This window comes from Aedes albopictus, chromosome 2, assembly GCF_035046485.1.
Source record: "Aedes albopictus strain Foshan chromosome 2, AalbF5, whole genome shotgun sequence".
NCBI classification, from domain to species: domain Eukaryota; kingdom Metazoa; phylum Arthropoda; class Insecta; order Diptera; family Culicidae; genus Aedes; species Aedes albopictus.
In genome coordinates, this window is record NC_085137.1 from 201,480,000 (window position 1) to 201,498,474 (window position 18,475).

Sequence of the window (18,475 nt, forward strand, 5' to 3'; positions counted from 1 at the left end):
GATTTTACCGAAAACGATCAGAAGCGATCCATCGAGTAAAGAAGAGTGCCTAAGGGTTTGTGCTCATGATAAGCTTTTCGCTCTGTTGGTTCTTTTCCAATGCACAAAACGAGATTGAGAATTAGTCTTGGCAAATAATATTAAAGTGGTGTACAAATTGGAACATGACTTATTATAGCATTACAATACCTCTGGAACGCACTTGAAACCCATTGAAAACCACTGCAATCTTTCTGAAGCCCACTGGAACACCCCTAGAACATCCCTGGATCGCCTTTGAAACCCCATGCAATGCACGGTTAGGTAAAGTGAAAAAAATTCTAGCAGTCATGCTAACATCGTAGGTTATGCCAGTGTTCAACAATTGGATCATGGATGCATAATAATAGTGTGATACGAAAAATATTTTTTTTCAAATTAAATTACAATGAAAATGTGATTTTAAACAATGTTAGACTGTTAATGACGTCCTTCCATGTCTTGTAACTATGGTGTGCCTTTGATATTTGTGGTTAATTTGCCCGCAAAGCTTATTTCGTAACAGCAATTTCTTAAAATTAATCATAAGAATTGTGCAGTTTTCGTGTCATCAGCGGTACAAAATTTTACATAATTTTGTAACTTAATTAGAGCAATATCGTGACCCACATGTATATGCATCTACCTCATAAGTTTACGTTGGATGAAAATTACTTAAGTAAGGTTTATAATAAAATATTCAGAAACTGTTCAACATTTGGGTAGTGTGCAACAATTAGCGAATTACCCTACAGGCCAACACTAGAAGCTCACCCCCGTTTGCTAGTTCAAATTTAGATTACAAATGGTTCAACTTAAGATAACATTCTCCAAGTAAGAACCACTTAAATTTGATAATTTTATGAGAAATAATGCGGAATTTTATTCGGTTGGTCGATTCTACGATAAATAAGCTTTCATTTGATGTGTTCACATATTGCGTGTGATACAATGCATGAGCTGTACGAGTGCACCGAAAATGTGCTTTCTGAAATCACAGTGATTTTTCAATTGCCTGTTTTCCATGACAAAAACGCTTTTTTTCAATGCTTTTAAAGTCCATGTTATCAGGTTATATTAGGGAAAGCTGTTTAACATCTTTTTCGGGACAATATTTGCCTGAAAAGTACGTCGTTTTAATGAATTTTGAAATGGTTCAAATTAAGATTACAATTTGACTAGTTCAAAGCTTGATTTCTTACCCTACGTTCAAAAAGCATCTTTCCAACTTACTAACACATAAGTTATATTTTTATTTTACAACATAAAAGTAACGCCAAAAAACTCAATAGTAACATCGATTTCTTTCGGCGGAGCCGAATCTGTCAAAACGTCAAATTATGTATTTTGATATAAGCTGCGCTTGGTGTGCAGCCCAGAGCATCGCGGAGAATTTCGGTTTTTTATGATATTTCGTGAATAATTTATGTGGTAACGTATCCGGAACAATACGCGAAGAGTTCACGGGTATGAACTTTTTTTAAATTAGGTGGTGTTGTTAATTATGACAATTGTATGCCATTATGTCAGGTAGAACCATTCACCGGGAATTGATTAGGAGCTATGATCCATCTCCAGCTGCTGTTAGAATGTCCGGGAAATTGGTTTAGACATGCCGGTCAGCACAATTTAAAGGTAAATAAATCTAGTTATAAGGCAACCAAGAAGGCAATAATTTAGGGATCTGGCTGTTTGGTCTTGCAATGTAAAGAGCTCAGTGCACCGGTTATTGCGAATGTTGATCCAGAGATAAATTGTCTTTGGTTGGTCCTTGAATAACTCTGGTGCCACGAATTCTGTACAACAAATGACACGTAAGAAGTTTTAAGGCAAAGTAATTAAATTTTGAGTTGTGGAAACGTTAGCAGAGAATGTTGTCATTATTCACTTGTGCGTTTGATGCTCTACTAATGTTGCACAATTGCAATATGAACATTATTTCTACTTGGCTTAGACGATACGCGAATAAAAAAAATATTTACGTTGTTTGTATTCTGGCAATATAATTATAACTTGAGCTTGAGCTTGATTGACCGCCCGCAGTTGCAAATCCAGTATCGCCAGATCAGCTACACTCACACAAGGAACCAATGAGATAGCTGCTTGAGACAAACAGACATCTTCAGTATGTGAGCGTTGGTGGTCTTGTATTTTTAGGCGACAATGGCGCCTGCAGCGTCAGGTTGCAGGTCAATGGAGAAGGGGAGGGAAGTGATGATTGCAATCGCTTGCCCGCATCAGGCCATTGAATCCTCTGCGCCTGCACAAAGTCATGCGCATGTTGGTGTGTTGGTGGGAAATGTTTATTTTTGGCCATGGATCATGCATTGGTGCAAGGGTGCCAGGCGTAAAGCAGTAGATTCTGTGAAGATTACTGTGATGCGGCACGGTCCGCTTGGTTGCATAACATGTAGGCGTTATATGATAGATTGACACTGTGCTGTGATGAAAGCTGGAAGGAAGAGAAACGACTTTTTTTAATCCGTTTCTGGTTCTAGCGTTCGCTACGAACATGAGATGTATATGTAGGAGAGAGAGTGAGAGAGAAAGTAGATAGAAAGATACAAAGTAGGAGGAAAGGTACGAGCCAGGGATTGAACCCAGGACCTTCTGCATATGAATCAAAAGCGGTAGCCACTAGACCATCAAGCTCGTCATTATTCTGCCAACATAATTATAACTTCAGAAAAACACAATATGTCTTCTGATGCGCTTATATTACATTTATAAAACATTTTTTGAAATTTCGATTTCGAAAGATGTTTTCTGTGTTACTTGGGACCGACGGCCTTAAGGAGTGGATTTCAATCCCACACTTCGAGTTTTACGAACTGTCTTAACCCTCGACTGATCATGTTGTTGTATTTTGTACAACACGTTGAAAAAATATTGCTTTTTGTACTCAGCATTGGCGTGGTGCTGGCGGTGGTGGCCAATCATGCGACTGGCTGAAGGTTAACGACTGATACCAAAATGAATGGTTAATATAACAAAGCTGAGAACACTTTGCTCCATGAATCCCATAGTGCGCTTTTTCCGTAAGCAGTTTTAGAAAGGATCAATAAAGAACCTTGCCACCATTAAAACAATGTAAGCATAAAGTACCAATTTTCACAAAAACGTGATCCTTCAAGATTCTAGCGGAGATTTCGTTAATTGTTCCTCCCCGAGCACTTCGAAGTGTGCCTTTTCTCGCTATTCCTGCTCATAGCACCACGTACGGGCAAAACAACCCATTTTCGTCATGTTTAAGAGTGTTTAACAATGTTAGTGTGTTGTTTAAATTTAATATGTCGAAAACTGTGTTCAAAAATAGGTTAAGAAATTTAGAATAATATGTTTTTTGTTTAGTTTAAGTTTTACAATCTGTGCGACTATGTCGAAGATGGAGTAAATAAATATTCTTGGAAATTTACGGAAATTTCGTTTCGTATCGCAAAATACCGAGTGAATCTGGATTTCGGTTCGATCATATACGAAACATTTTTAAATTCGGTTTTGTGTCGTACCGCATCGTATCACAAATGTTGCATATCGTTTGTTTCGAATCGTTTAAAAAAATCCCATACCGCATGCCCTTATTATTTGTTATTCCGGTGGTCTGTATGTAGTTTGAACTGACTTAAAATACCTCTTTATAACGCAGATTGAAATTCGTTTCTTTCCAATACACACTATAAAAATGCCGTTACCAATCGAGTCAACGCTTTTGAGAACACAAAATTGAACATACAAACCTTTGCAGATGAAACATATCCCACGTTTAGTATCATACGGGCGTATCTACAATGATCGATTTCTCTTAATACATTTGTTCTTTGGATTATTCCGGGGAATACGACCAATATTCGGATGATCTCTCGATGTGTTTCGGTGAAGGACGACTAGGACTAGTATCTTAAACAACCGAAAATGATTTGCCGGCCAAGTTATTAACTAAAAGAAAATCAATGAAGAAGAATCGATCACTGTAGATACGCCCGTATGATACTAAGTGCGAGATATATACATATGTATAATCCACATGCAAAAAAAAGAAGCAATAAAGCAATTACTCGAACCGGATGTTCGCAGGGATATTAAGCAGATCGATTTATTCAACATGTTTATTGTTCATCGATTTATATGCTCCAACATTTCATAAACCTCATCAAAGATTCAAGAATGCTAATAAAACCATACCTGAGGGGACGCCCGCACTCATGCACATACCATCCATTTTAAAATTCATTTATATTTTTTTTATTTTGTTCCATACATTTTTGAATTCGCAAGTTTCTCGTTTGGAATTGAATTATAATTGTTGAGCGTTGTAAGTTTTGTGAACTTGTTGTTTTAGCTATCCGCTTTACGCTTACTTGCATTCTGTGCCATAATAATGAAGTAATATGAATTGGAAATTGATTGACCAAATTAAGCAATGAAAATAAATCTGCCACCGAACAGCGAGCGTTAATTGCTTTTTTCTCTCGGTAATCTCTCTTTCCAGGGCAATGCGGCCAACTCGTCGGAAACGTCGATGGCGACACAACCGGGTGGCTCGGTGACGTCGAGGGCGGCCTCCGAGAGCCGATCGGGGCCGCCCGGCTCGAGTAGTGGTAGTGTACCGATCCATCAAAACCCAACCGCAACCGGGGCCAAATTCCGACACGGTCTGCTGCAGTTGATGATCCACACGATAGATCCACTGCACGATGGTAAGTCTACGATGTTTTGTGGCTTCAATGTGCGCTGCTGTCAGCATATTTTCCGTTTAGCCTAATGAAAGTTAAGAGCAAAAAAAAATGTTGCAAAAAATATGCTCAAATTTACATTATAGTAACATTGCGATGTTCGATGTTTGTCTGTTACACATACAGCGATAAACAAAAAGTTGAAAAGAGGAAAAATTGTGAAAGCATTTGAAAAACGAAAGCAGAAACTGATAACTATTTTTTATCCATCCGCAAAAAATTGTACCGAGCCAACAAGCATGTCATATCGCTTACATCGACATATTTCGAGTCTATATGTTTTAGAGTTTCGCGTATGGAACGTGCGTTAAAAGTATTTTTTTTCATTTTACTTCGCTGGTTACATCATTTTTCATATATTCGGCTTTATTCAATAGGTTCCCTTGAAAAAAAAAAAAAACAATCATAATTCATTCAACGAATTTTTGGCTTATCATCATCTGGTAACAATGATAAATCTGTTTCGGCCAGGCCATTCATCAATTTGGTCAACTTTATGGTAGTCTGATTGGGAGTTATTTGAATGCTTGAGAAATTAAAGATCATTTGTCTTTGTATCGTTGTAGTGAAAGCAAATGGAAATTATTTTGAATAATTTTCAACGGTGCAAGCAAAACAGGTGCTGATGAAACTCAAGCTGAAAGCTGTAAATTGTAAACGCTCTAATTAGTAGCTGCCTTTTGAAATGCTCAGAGGTTGCCAAATCAATAGTCCGAATGTTTTCAGAATCTTTTAATTATTTAATCCTCGAGTATCGATATTTTTATTTTAATATTTTTCGTCACCTTGAATCGACTGAAATATATTTTAGAAAGCGATTCTTTTTTTCCGCGATTTTTGTGGTACCGTAACCAATATTGTCAAACTCAATAGCTCATAGCAGATGTATCATTGTAGTCAGATTCATAAGCAATCATTTAAAAATCGAGTATCAAAATGTAGCCCCATCAATAAATATTTTCTGATTATGGATTACTTCACATGATTCAAATTCTTCGAGTTCAAAAAATATTAGTTGCAAATAGATAATGTATTACTGCATATATAATTCCTCGTACGAGGTTCTTTTTCAACTAAATTAAGTCAGACATTTGAAGTTTAAATTGCGCTTAACGCTTTTCATTTTCTTTCCAATTTTGTTCTCCTCAGATTTAGAAAAAAATATAAAAAAAAACATATTCCTAATAATTTATGTGAACCAAACCCCCACATTCGTCAAGCAGCGCACGAAGCCAAACTCCAAAGAAAAAAAACTTCACATAATTTATGAGGAATATCTTGCACTTGATAATTTCGCATCCACAAACGTTCCACCTAGGTTTAGTTCCATAGTAAGATTAATATGTTTGCCACTTATGGTTAAATGAAGTAGAAAAGTTTAAGATTTGTTGATTGTGTTGCAAACAGTAGAGAGTCGTTTATCATCGCTATCGCGCTACACATACAACATAGATTCATGCATTATTGTACTAGGACCATTCATCTCAGACAGAGTTCGATTGGATAATATATTAGCAGAGTCATAAAATCTCATTCGGCGACAACCATCAACGTTTATTCTCTATGGCAATGCAGTTGGGGCATCATCGTTATGTTGATTTGGCCTTTGTTCGATATATTGATCACATTATATTAACTTTTTGAGATATAACCACATGCTAGCTCACGGTCACAAGGTAAGCATTGATTAGGGTTGGTTGAACTTTACTTTCAGGAATAAAACAGATGAAAACTATGGTTATTATCACACAGTATTAAACATTTGACAAGGAAAAAACTGAAGGGCACACATCTGATCTGAAACTTTAATCGAACAAAACCAGATGTTTGCGTATTGATTTGTATTTGGTCAAATATTTGACCCTGTGCTTCATTACAGCTACTTTACACCTACTGTAAAACAAGGGATCCCAGCTTCTTAACTGTATAATGCCATTATTAAGTTTGTTCTTGTGTTCGCTTACTATTGGTATTTGTTATAATGCGTTCGGAACTTGCATAGGCTTTATGTGACTGCTTCGCAACGTATGCACAACACACATTTGATTTGAAATGCTTTCTTAACCTTATAAAACATTTTCAGCCCAAAATACGACAAATCTGCCATGTAGCACTCGATATTTTTCATTTTTAACAATAATCTATTCATACGCAAGATTTCGTGTTTCATTTACATCAGTACATAACCATTCTTCCTCACCTAGCTTTTGAAAAGGGCGTATGCAAAACAAACTAGTTTTCTGCTGCACAAAAAGCACTTCCGACTCACTAATAAACTAGTACTAGTACTAGATTCTGGACCGGCCGGCAGTCCTATGAAAGAAGGTCAAAGACTAGGGCCACTAAACATTACCTGTGTCCCTACCGGCTTCTTCCGTAGCCTAACGGCTGCGGCGGCCACCTGCACGTCTAACCACAGTGCCGTGACGAGCTCTTCAACGTCGGTGACCTCGTCTAGGTTTTTCACTTTCAGAGTCGCCTCTTGTGTGAGAGCCCTCACCTCTACCCCTTCGCTAAAGACCTCTTCCACCAAACTTTTCTAGTCGGCGCCATAGCACTCCTTATCGAGCTTCAGCTCCAGGATCATCTCGCCCGTACGAGTATGTCTGATACTGCGCACGTCGGCTGCCAGATCCACGAGCTTGGCGTTGCTTCGCATCGCGTTTAAGATGTCCGAGTACTTCGACTGTTCGGTCTTGATTACGAGCGCATCGCCTTTCTCGCGCTTGGCACCTACTCTTTTACACCTTCTCGGTTTGGCGTCTCTGACTTCCTCGACCTACGGCTTTTTCCTCGTCTCCTTCAGCTCGACATTCGTCTAAAGGGGATCCTCCTCTTGGTTCTCCTTACTCTGTGATTGCTGAGGGCCTAGCAACGGTCGCAACCCCCTGTTCTCTTCCTTCCGGGCGGGTCAGCTTTTTCAGGAGCACCCTTCCCAGCTTTCCGGGACCCTTGGCTGGGGTCCGACTTGTCGGCAATACTGCCGACCTTCGGGGTTATTGCTCTTTTAGCCTTGCGAGCACCGCCAGACAGCTCCCTCACCTAACGGCTGCCTCATCCGCTTCTGCGAGTGCTTATCGCGAGCAGTAGCATCCACCACACCTGGACTACTTGCGAAAGAGAAGGCCTCCATCTGGGTAGATTTCGAAACATTTGCTTTCACAGTTTCCGCCGCTGCTGCAGTCTTCACGAGTCTCACGTGATCCTGCTTGGCCTAAGGCTTCGTCCATCGACTTACAAAATCGCAACAGGGCCGTTTTCAGGTCCTTACTAATGCTGGACTTCGTGGACGCAATATAGATGATCTTATCAAGCTACTGCTCAGCCACCTCGATTGCAGGCAGTCCTTCTCTTTTTTGGTTGATGGCCCTCAACAACCACGCTCCGTCCAGTATCTCCACCGGTTGGCTTGCCGGAGCGTGGATCGGAGCTTCCACACTGGAGCTGCGTGTGTAGCTTCCCGCCCCTACTTCCTCGCTTCTCCTCAACGGAGACCTCGCCAACCCACTTCTTGCGAAGGGGTTAACCTCGCCACTACCACTTCCTCCTTGGTTTTGATTTTTGATATTTGAATTTTTCATGATTATTCCCACGAGTAGCACGGAAAAAGAGGTCCACCACGCCATAGCCCTACATTAACGCGGTAAGGGACGAAATACTGAGGGGGTGCTCAGGTACCCCACACAGGCTCCGTTAATGATCGAGCATCTTTTTCACTCCCTCGATCACTCATTCCTCGGCACGGGTCGCTTTACATCTTGAATTATCCCTCTAATACCCAACCCCGCCTTTAGACGGGGTATAGTATGAGCATTTTTTTTTTAATTTTTGTTTCGTGGAAAATCAAAATTTTTATATTTTTGGCTGATACTCAGGACTGTTTTGTATATGTCAAAATGGTATTTGGTGTATTTTAAAGCGTATTTACATTTTTTAAAAATAATTGAAAAAATGATGTTTTAGTTACCTTTTAGAAGTCATTGTTTATTTTGTAGCGATTCACAATTAACATATATTAATTTTTTGCCTTTCTTGTACACCAAGGTGTACCGAAAGGCTATATGTTCACTCCAAAAACGAAATTTTGATAGAGCCTCCGGAGAGGTCAAGTGTCATATACCAATCGACTCAGCTCGACGAGTTGAGATGATGTCTGTGTGTGTGTATGTGTGTGTGTGTGTATGTATGTGTGTGCGTATGTGTGTGTGTGTGTGTACAAAAAAGGTCACCTAACTTTTAGATAGTAAACATCAACCGATTTTAACGACCGATGGTTCATTCGACGCGGAATCTGGTCCCATTGTTTCCTATTGAAAATGGTTCGGATCGGTCCAGCCGTTCCGGAGTTATGGCCATTTAGGTGTTCCGGATCGGTACCCCAGGAAGGGGCTGGATATGAAAATGCAACAAACCCATGCATGCGACCCATCAAACCACGGCATTTTCGATTACCTGATGAACGGGAAGTAGGAAAATAGTCTCAGACTATGTTTGAACCGGTAGTGTTCCGGAACCGGTTCCGGGTGTCTTGCCGGAAGTGGCCAAATAGAAAAGTGAACATAACCCATGCATGTGACACATCAAAGAGCGGCTTTTTCGATAACCAGTTGAATGGTAAGCAGGAAAGTAGTTTCAGACCATATTTGAACCGGTAGTGTTCCGGAACCGGTTCCGGGTGTCCTACCGGAAGTGGCCAATCAAAAAACTGAACCAAACCCATGCATGCGACACATCAAAGAGCGGCTTTTTCGATAACCAGATGAATGGTTAGCAGGAAAATAGTTTCATACCGTATTTGAACCGGTTGTGTTCTGGAACCGGTTCCAGGTGTTCCGCCGAAAGTGGCTAATTAAAAAAGTGAACCAAACCCATGCATGCGACGCATCAAAGAGCAGCTTTTTCGATAACCAGATGAACGGTAAGCAGGAAAATACCTTATCTGAACCGGTTGTGTTCCGAAACCGGTTTCAGGTGTCCCGCCGTAAGTGGCCATTTAAAAAACTGAACCAAACCCATGCATGCGAAACATCAAAACGCGGCTTTTTCGATGTCCAGATGTATGGTTAGCAGGAAAATAGTTTCATACCGTATTTGAACCGGTTGTTTTCCGGAAACGGTTTCGGGTATCCCGTCGGAAGTGACCAATTAAAAAACTGAACCAAACCTATGCATGTGACACACCAAATAGCGGCTTTATCGATAACCATATGAACGGTAAGCAGGAAAATAGTTTCAGACCATATCTGAAGCGCTTATATATTAAACTGTCGAAGTTGAAGGGGTGAATCCAACTGAATGCGTCTGACGATGACCGAAGAATAGTAGGTCATAACGCGTAACGCTTAACAAGCTGTTTCCGATATTTGTCACCGATAATTACCAATCAATCCATAAATAACATTCTTGAACCGGTTGTGTTCCGGAACCGGTTCCAGGTGTCCCGCCGGAAGTGGCCAGTTAAAAAGTGAACCAAACCCATGCATATGAAGCATCAAATCATCAAAAATGTTGGAGAACCAGATAACCGGGCAGCAAGAACATAGTCTCTGACCACACCTAAGATTACCAGCAGTGTTGCAGAATGAATCAGAATTGGATTCATCGCTGAAATTACGAAGGTGAAAAAAATCAATGCAAGCGATAAATATGCGTAAAAGAACAAAATCTTGATAAAAATTAAAGCGATCTTGTCAAATCACACCATTTTAGATTCCTGAGACGTAATTATGTATACAGTAGGATGAATCAACGTTGTATGGGGAAATTTTAATTTTATAGCATCAATCCCCTTTTGCGGTTGAAATTACTATACACAATCTTAATGCAACTGGTTGAGCCCTCGCGCTCTGTAACACGGTTGAAATTTGAATGGGTTTTATTATGAGAAATTTTACTAGGGAATCGCGCCACTTGGGCGGTGGCTTCTATGTTCGTCTGTTGCCCACTATAACTCAGTCAATTTTGAACCAATTGACTTGAAATGTTGTACACGGGTAGATACTATGCCTATCTCACCACATTCCAAAACTTGTGTCAAATGGTTCAAATTTGACTGAGTTGTAGTGGAAAACAGACGAATATAGAAGCCACCACCCAAGTGGCGCGATTCCCTAGCTTGCTCTTTTTTTGTCAAATTTTACATAAATCTTATAACCAATGATAACAAAATAAAGGCTAAAGTGTGCAGAAAAAAAATTGCCGAAATATCTTGATAATGATCGGCATCCAATGCTAGTGAAGGTGGCCAAGCAGTCAACTGAGAGGTTTGATATTTTTCAGCTCTGCTTATACGTTTAACATAATACATAACTTCGGAATATGAGCCATCAATAAGTTTTCAAAATCGATTATGGCTTTGATATAATTGTTGCTTTTCTGAATAAGGCTGACACAAATTTCGATTTTCTCTTAAGTCAAGAGGGGTCTCCCTTGGAAATTTTATTCGGAATTCATCATTTTGAGCAAGGGCACAAAAAATAGGGGAGATCGGGGCAAAATGGACACCAGGGCGAAATGGACATCCCTATTTTTGCCGAAACCGTTGACTTTTATGCTAAACTTTTAATGCATAAGTGTAAAGGAACAAGTCATCGTTTTATTTTTCAAAAGTACCATTCATATGCCTCCAAAATAACCTAAATATCATTGAAATTGAAATATGTTTTTCATATGGTGAAATTCTTATAATTTCAACGCAGCAGCAAATAAGGTATTACGAGTGTTTGGATGTGTCGACCATAAAAACAAGTGAATTGCTACCTTATCTGCATGTATACGTAGATTTAGCAATGGATAAAGTTTTTTGTTTGTGATTAGAATTTACTCAAAATAGAAATTACAATGTTGTTGTCGATTTGGGGCAAAATGAACACTGGTAATTACGAATGGATGTACGCGCATTGCATACTCTTATACGTTTAAGAGTGTTTGGAAAAAATCAATTGGATTATTTTTGCCTTAAGTTTATTTAATTAACTTTGATGTTATGTAAACTCCTCTAAGATGGAATATTTTATCTGTGGTATCGATCTCCGTGGGCAAATTACTTAACTGATCGATGTCATCAAAGAATTAGCATAAAATATGCAGGGGTGTCCATTTCGCCCCGTACCTTCTCTGTCAGCCCTAAAAAAAAACACACGATTGACAATTCATTATTTCTTCACAATAAAGACATTCTACCTGCCACAAATTATTGAAATACGTAGGAAACAAACTAAAGTTGTAATCCAACTAATAATATGTTAAGTTTTTCTCTGTTATACAGTCCTAACAGGGTGTCCATTATGCCCCTAATCCTCCTTAACCAAAAAATTATAAATTTTAAAGTGAAATTAGAGTCCTCCAGAAAATTTCTTACCAAACCCGATGAGTTAAGTGGATTTGCTCAATTGTTTGACTATTTTTCCATCAAATACATTGATTATTTATCAACTCTACTCCCCCATTGATAAGTCAACGAGCACTGTGACAAAAGAAGAAAATGACAAAAGAAGAAAACTTCGGCTTATAGCTCTTATAGTACATATTCGACGAGAAAGGCACTACCACCACTAGGTGGATTAATCTGGTTTTTCCAAATCATTCTACCCTAGTTTAATGGTTTAAGGGAATCGAATACACTCTAAAATTATTTTCCCTAAAACTACACGGAAAATAAAAATTACTATGAAAAAAAAATAAAAATAAAAACATTTCAACAATAATCATAAAATCTTAAAATGTTTTGATCTCATAAAATACGTACCCCAAATAGGCTTTCAGGAAAAATATAAAAGTGTGGGGATGTTTAAAAATAAAATTTAGAAACACCAAAAACTGAAATTCACGAAATCGAGAATTAAAAAGAATCATCTTCCAAAACATGTTTACATCGATTTTAGACAGTGTGTGGATTTTTATCGCGAACCACTGAATGGTCCATGCTCAGCAAGTGATACATTCGCGAATGTAACATTTCGTGAACCGACATGCTCGGAAACGCTTCTCGAAATGCTGTTCATTCTCTTTTCCAGTTCGATACGAGAGCGCAATCAAGAGAGAAGATGCTCGATGACGCTAATGAAAACGATGCATTCGGTAAGAATATTTTATTGTCATAATTATTTTTTTATTGTGACTACACAACCTGCAACGTCATGAATAGAGTTAAATTAAATAGTAGTTCACGTTTTTAATGCGAAAACGCATTAAATGCTGATAAAAATAACGATTATTCACAGTTGCCCCAAGCCAACGATGAGAGATCATCGGTAAGTGTTACACTTAGCGATGCCCGCTCATCGCCGCAGCTTGTCTATATCGGAGTATCTTCTTTGTGTTCCTTCGTGAACCATGCGACTCGACGAGAGAACATACACCGCTTGGTAATTGAAACAGAACCAACAGAAGGGAAGATAAACTGCCGAGTGGTTCACTGATCACTTTTTCGTCCAAACACTGATTTTAGATGACGAAAAATGATATTTACATCAAAATTAAAAATTTGGGTATTAGAGGGTTATGGTTAGTGGTCCTATTGTTAACCGGTGACTACGCGGCTGATTCGAAAGCGGGAGGGTTCATCAGGCTCCGGGATTATAATCCCTGCTGCCCCATTATTTATTCGCTATGCAAAGAGGGATATGTGCTCAACAGACCCCTGAGAAAGCTCTGCTATTGGGGACTGAAACCTCTTCCGATGCCAAAGGAAGGAGAAGGGGCTACTTTCCCGATCAAATTCAAAACCTTCACCACTGTAGCCAAGTCCATCGTTTCCGCGGGACCATGAAAGTTTATTGTCTCGGAGAAGGACTATTGCAGTAAACGCTCTAGATGTGAGCTACCCAGTCTTGCAGCTATAACGTTGACGATTCGTTCTATAAGAAGGGGACTCCAAGGTATGACACGCAGTCGTATTGCCAGCTTTTTAGTGGCCTCAGTTGGGATGACACCACGCCTGCTATCCGCTGATGGGTCCGATAGAAGGATCGAGCTTGACTGCTGGGCACCGGTTTGACCAGTGTAGCCGACTTCCGAATCCTGAGGCCACCTTTTGGTTGCAAATGACCAAGTTACTCCTCGAGTCCACGTGTCATCTCCTTTACAGATCTCTATAGGCCAATCACAGCTGTAGGCGTGGGCATTCAGCATGACCATGCTGAGAGAGACGGCCTTGATTCCCGATCGGTCCAGGAACTTTTCGTATTGAAAATTTCCTTGGTTTAATTTAGTAAAGAGTTTGTTCGTGCCTACCAGTGCCTCACGATTTACAAATGCAAAATGCTCATTGGCAGAGGAAGCTCTCAGTTGTTAACTGTAGAAGTGCTCATAGAACACTAAGTTAAGTAGCATACTTTATCCCAGTGGAGGCTTTTCGCCAAGAAAAGAAGAAGATAGCCAAAACATGCTTACACATCCTGTGGACAAAATTGTCCGGAGTAGTGTTCCCCTCACCAGTTCGTATTAGCGCTCTGACACAGGTCCTCATAGCAGTATTTTTTATTTGTCCGCATATCTCGGTTTTTCAACGTAACTTTAGTAGTCGCGGGCACAACGCTTCGTTCATTCCGCTTAGTACGTGCTCGTTGCATCCGTCGCTTTAGCTGCAGTTCAGCACGGCGCTAGTCTATAGTACTAGCCAAGACCCAAACTTACAGAGGAAAGAGGACAACTTAACCCTTTATAAGGCCGAGAGAACCAGGCACGGAATCCACTCGTTTTACAAAGCACATGTGGTGTAATGAACAAAAACGTTTTTATTTTCAAAAAAATCGATGGTCGATTTTGTATGAAAAAAATTGGTCTAAATTTCAACTTTTTGTCAACAAAGTTTAAAATGTTGGTATTTTGTGATGCGTTTATCAATCATGCTGATTTTTTGACAGGTTATTGCCCTAATATTCATGAGTTACTTGTGTGGATTTGAACTCGATTGGTCAATTATTTTGGACGATATGGCAATTTTAGTACATGTCCATTTATTATAGTACATTTTTTCAAAAGGCCGAGTTTCTAAAAGTAATGAAGCAATCAAGTTGAAACTTTGTCCACAAGTAACAGGAAGATAGGCCTTTCATTCCCCATCATTCGATTTTCATTTCGCTCACCACAACAGAAGTTCGAGCTTATAAACCTTTATGCACTCAAAAATGGCGGTTTTTGGAGAGACATTTTGTTCTAAAAAAGCCAATTCATATATGTTATGGCTCAAAAAAAAATCATGAGTACTCACAAAAGCCTAATGTGTCCATCAGTTAAAACAGAAGTTGTAAAAAATTTCTAAACGAACAGAAAAAAATATGTGTATAAGGTGGCAATATAGTTGCCACTGCCTTATAAAGGGTTAAGGCGGTAGCTAGTAGAACGCTTACCAATAGAGAATACTCATGTATGGTCCCCCCTTTTCGAAGTCATTCCTAACGGGCGTACCGTGAGGGTAAGAAAAAAGAGAGAGAATTAGGTTAAATATATCGACCCCCGCATCACCCTAGGACACACCTCTTGGGTATCTGATCGTGAAATTTTCTCATTCTATAAAAAAAGCGCAGGTTCGCATTAGCTTGAGTCTACCAGGTACGCCACGGCGCGCCGGTGGTCTCCCATTCCTAGGGTGGACTGGCCTAGGCCTGGTGGCATCGCATACACGCGAGAGCACCGCTATACCAACTGACTGTCTATCGCTTTAGATCAAGTAAAGTTTCGCTCACGGCGGAGCTCAGTATCTTGAGCAGCCAAAAAGCCGATACAATAACAGCTTTTGATGCTCAACTGACTAGTGGCTTCGGCGAAGGTTCCGTACGGGTACAATTGAACCATCTCACCATGATTATTTGTTCAATGCACTCAGTTCCCCCTTCGCCAACATTTCGTCTCTCAATTTTTATTTGCTAAAATACTTGCGCCAGTGCAAATCTTTACTTTTCTATTCCCACAATTATTTCCCCTCAACCATACTGCAGGAAATGTCAAAAGAAGAAAAGTTTTCCTGTTTGATGCCACACAAGACCATTGCTGAATTGGCAGTTTTTTTTCTCTCTCAACAGAAGCTGGCCAATACTTTGCTGTGGAAAATTCTTTTTTCATCATCGCCTTTTTCGCCTTCGGCGGTAGGTACGTCCCCAAAAGTGTGTACCGAAGCGACAGTCGAACGCCTCCCCCAACATAAAGTGATAACGAAGGAAACACTAATGGGGACCAAGATACGGTATCGTCGTCTGTGGTTTTACGGTGTTATTCTTGCACGTTTTTGCTTTAACATTTTACTTTTTTTCCTGTTGACATTCTCTCCCAATCGGTTCGATTCAGGATGTCGAAGGGACACGTTAAACGAAGCTGACGATTTTTTCCCATCACGGAAAATAAATGACTTTTAGTCGATGGCAAGGACGACGCGCTCTCGCTAAGGAAAGAAAATATTGACTTAAGTTTTGTATGGTTTACAGCAAGTCGTTAGAATTATGGAAAAAAAGCTGCACGTTCATACCGCTCGAAGCGTCAGGCCAGCTTCAGAAAACTTGATGTAAAGCTTTATTTATGATGGTATTTTGATTGATTGATGAAACGAATCAATTTTAAATTAATCATTCCATCATCTATCCATCAAAATGTGTCATATGCAATGAATTGCTGAAGCATTAGGTTTTATTTCATTATCATTCTTAAAGTGAGCCGGTAAAAACTACATAAAGAACATATAAAATCGAGCCGCACGTCAAATTATCAAAACCATATATCTGATGGTAATAATGGTTTTCACTGAGAATTTGATCGATAGGTTACCCACAAGTGATGAAAATTACAAGTTTTTCACCTGAACAAAAAAACTACTTGTATCATCGGATACATTACGGTTGTTTGTAAATAACTACATAGTCACCTCTCACTAGTGTCACAGTACAATTAGGATATTATATAATACATATCATCAGCAAAACTTTGTCATACATGTGTGATACAGGGGATACTCAAAATAGCTGGGACAGGTAAAATTTTCACTTTTCAAAAAATGTTCAACTAGCTGTAACTTTCCGAGAAGGGCATCAAATATTCTCAATTGTTTGGTGAAGGTTCATCAACTAGTTGTGTATCAGTGGTCTAAATTTAGAAAAGGTTGGGCTATTCTAAACGAAGTTAGAAAGATTCTAGAAAAAGGTATAATTATCCGATAAGTAACTTTGAGCTGTTATATCTCCGAATTCAGCAAACTAAATGCAATGAAATTTTGATTTATTTATGATTTATATAATGAGCTACAGGGGGTGGCCAAAATGGTTGGGATAGGCAACTTTTTTTTCCCCTCACAAAAAAGTTCAAAACGCTTTAACTAAGTGCATCAACAATTCTCAAATTTTGACTGTTTGTTAACTTACTATATGTGCATGATTGGTACAATTTTGGGCTCGATTGGTTAATCTTTCGCGAAGCTTGAATCGTTCTCGTAAAACACTAATTTTGAGACAATTTATTTCTGAACTGTCATATCTCGGAAACCAGTGAACCGAATTCAATGAACTTTTGAACGTTTATTAACAATACATTGAAGCTTCTCATGTCAATAAAACATTGATACTTTTTGAACGTTGAAAAAAGTTATCATGGATTGAAACTTTTTGGATCTTTCTCGAAAAAATGTATTTTTTTTACATCAATGTCATTAAATTTTAGTGTTGATATCCAAAGATTTTCTGCTTCTGTTCAGAAGATATCTCTGATAAGATATATTAGAGCCTATTTGGATTGAAAGAATAGCACATTTAGTCATTTTTGTATGGTCTGTTAATTTGACTTATTTTCCTCTATATGGGACAAAATATCAAACCGGTATTACCTTATTTATCGTAAGAAAATATTACATTTCATAGCGTCGTATCAAGTATCAATATATTTTTGATAAACGTTCATTCAATTCGGTTCACTGGTTTCCGAGATATGACAGTTCAAAAATTAGTTGTCCATAAAATTGTGTTTTACCAGAACAGTTCTAACTTCGAGAAAGATCAACCAATCGAGCTCAAATTTGTATCAATCATGCACATATTATACGTGAACAAACAGTCAAAGTTTGGGAATTTTTGATGCACTCTATGACAAGTTATTGCTTGTTGAACATTGATGTGAGAGAAAAAAAAACTTGCCTATCCCAAACATTTTGGCCATCCCCTGTATAAAAAACTATTGACTAAACTTAAAATTCTTTACGCGAAAGAAAATTATAACGATGAGATTATTTTTATAATAAAACACCAGTTTATCCCAAACTTCATCATCGTTTCAAAATTCGAGATAGTAATTATAGTTCATTTATATTCTCTCTAATTGATTTGAATATATTTATGTTTCGAAGGAAAGCAACCAAATGGCCGGCATTAAATTGAAAAAGTAATGGGATACATATGAAAAATAGAAAGTCTCTTAAATAAAGACAAATCAATCAATCAATATGAAAAATAGACAAATTTACTAAAAAAACATAGAATAAATGAAATCGCTATAACTTTTTTTCATTTTAATAATTTCAAATTAAGTCAAATGTTTTTCAAAGTTCATTAGGCCGATGCAAATATTAATTTTCTTTTATATCCGAGACCTCCCATCGGGTACGAGGGGGGGGGGACAAAAATAAATAAGGAACAAACAAAAAAAACTATTGAAAAATTAAAAATTTTACCAACTATTGAAAAAATATTTATCAACTATTGAAAAATAGTTCCTTGTAAACATTTTTTCTATTGAAAATGGAGTCA

The 18,475-nt window shown here is 38.6% G+C and overlaps 1 protein-coding gene across 5 annotated transcripts in view; it reads left to right on the forward strand.

The window, feature by feature from the left end:
- The window catches only part of LOC109400338 (sodium/potassium/calcium exchanger Nckx30C), a 297,046-nt gene that overhangs the window by 223,504 nt on the left and 55,067 nt on the right, over positions 1–18,475 (forward strand). For all 5 annotated transcript variants that reach the window (XR_009997612.1, XM_062850998.1, XM_062850999.1 and 2 more), the window contains one exon: positions 4,508–4,715. Coding sequence is in view for 4 of the 5 variants with exons in the window: in XM_062850998.1 (XP_062706982.1) it covers positions 4,508–4,715 (208 nt within the window). In the remaining variant the exon portion in view is untranslated. The remainder of the gene's footprint in view (positions 1–4,507; positions 4,716–18,475) is intronic.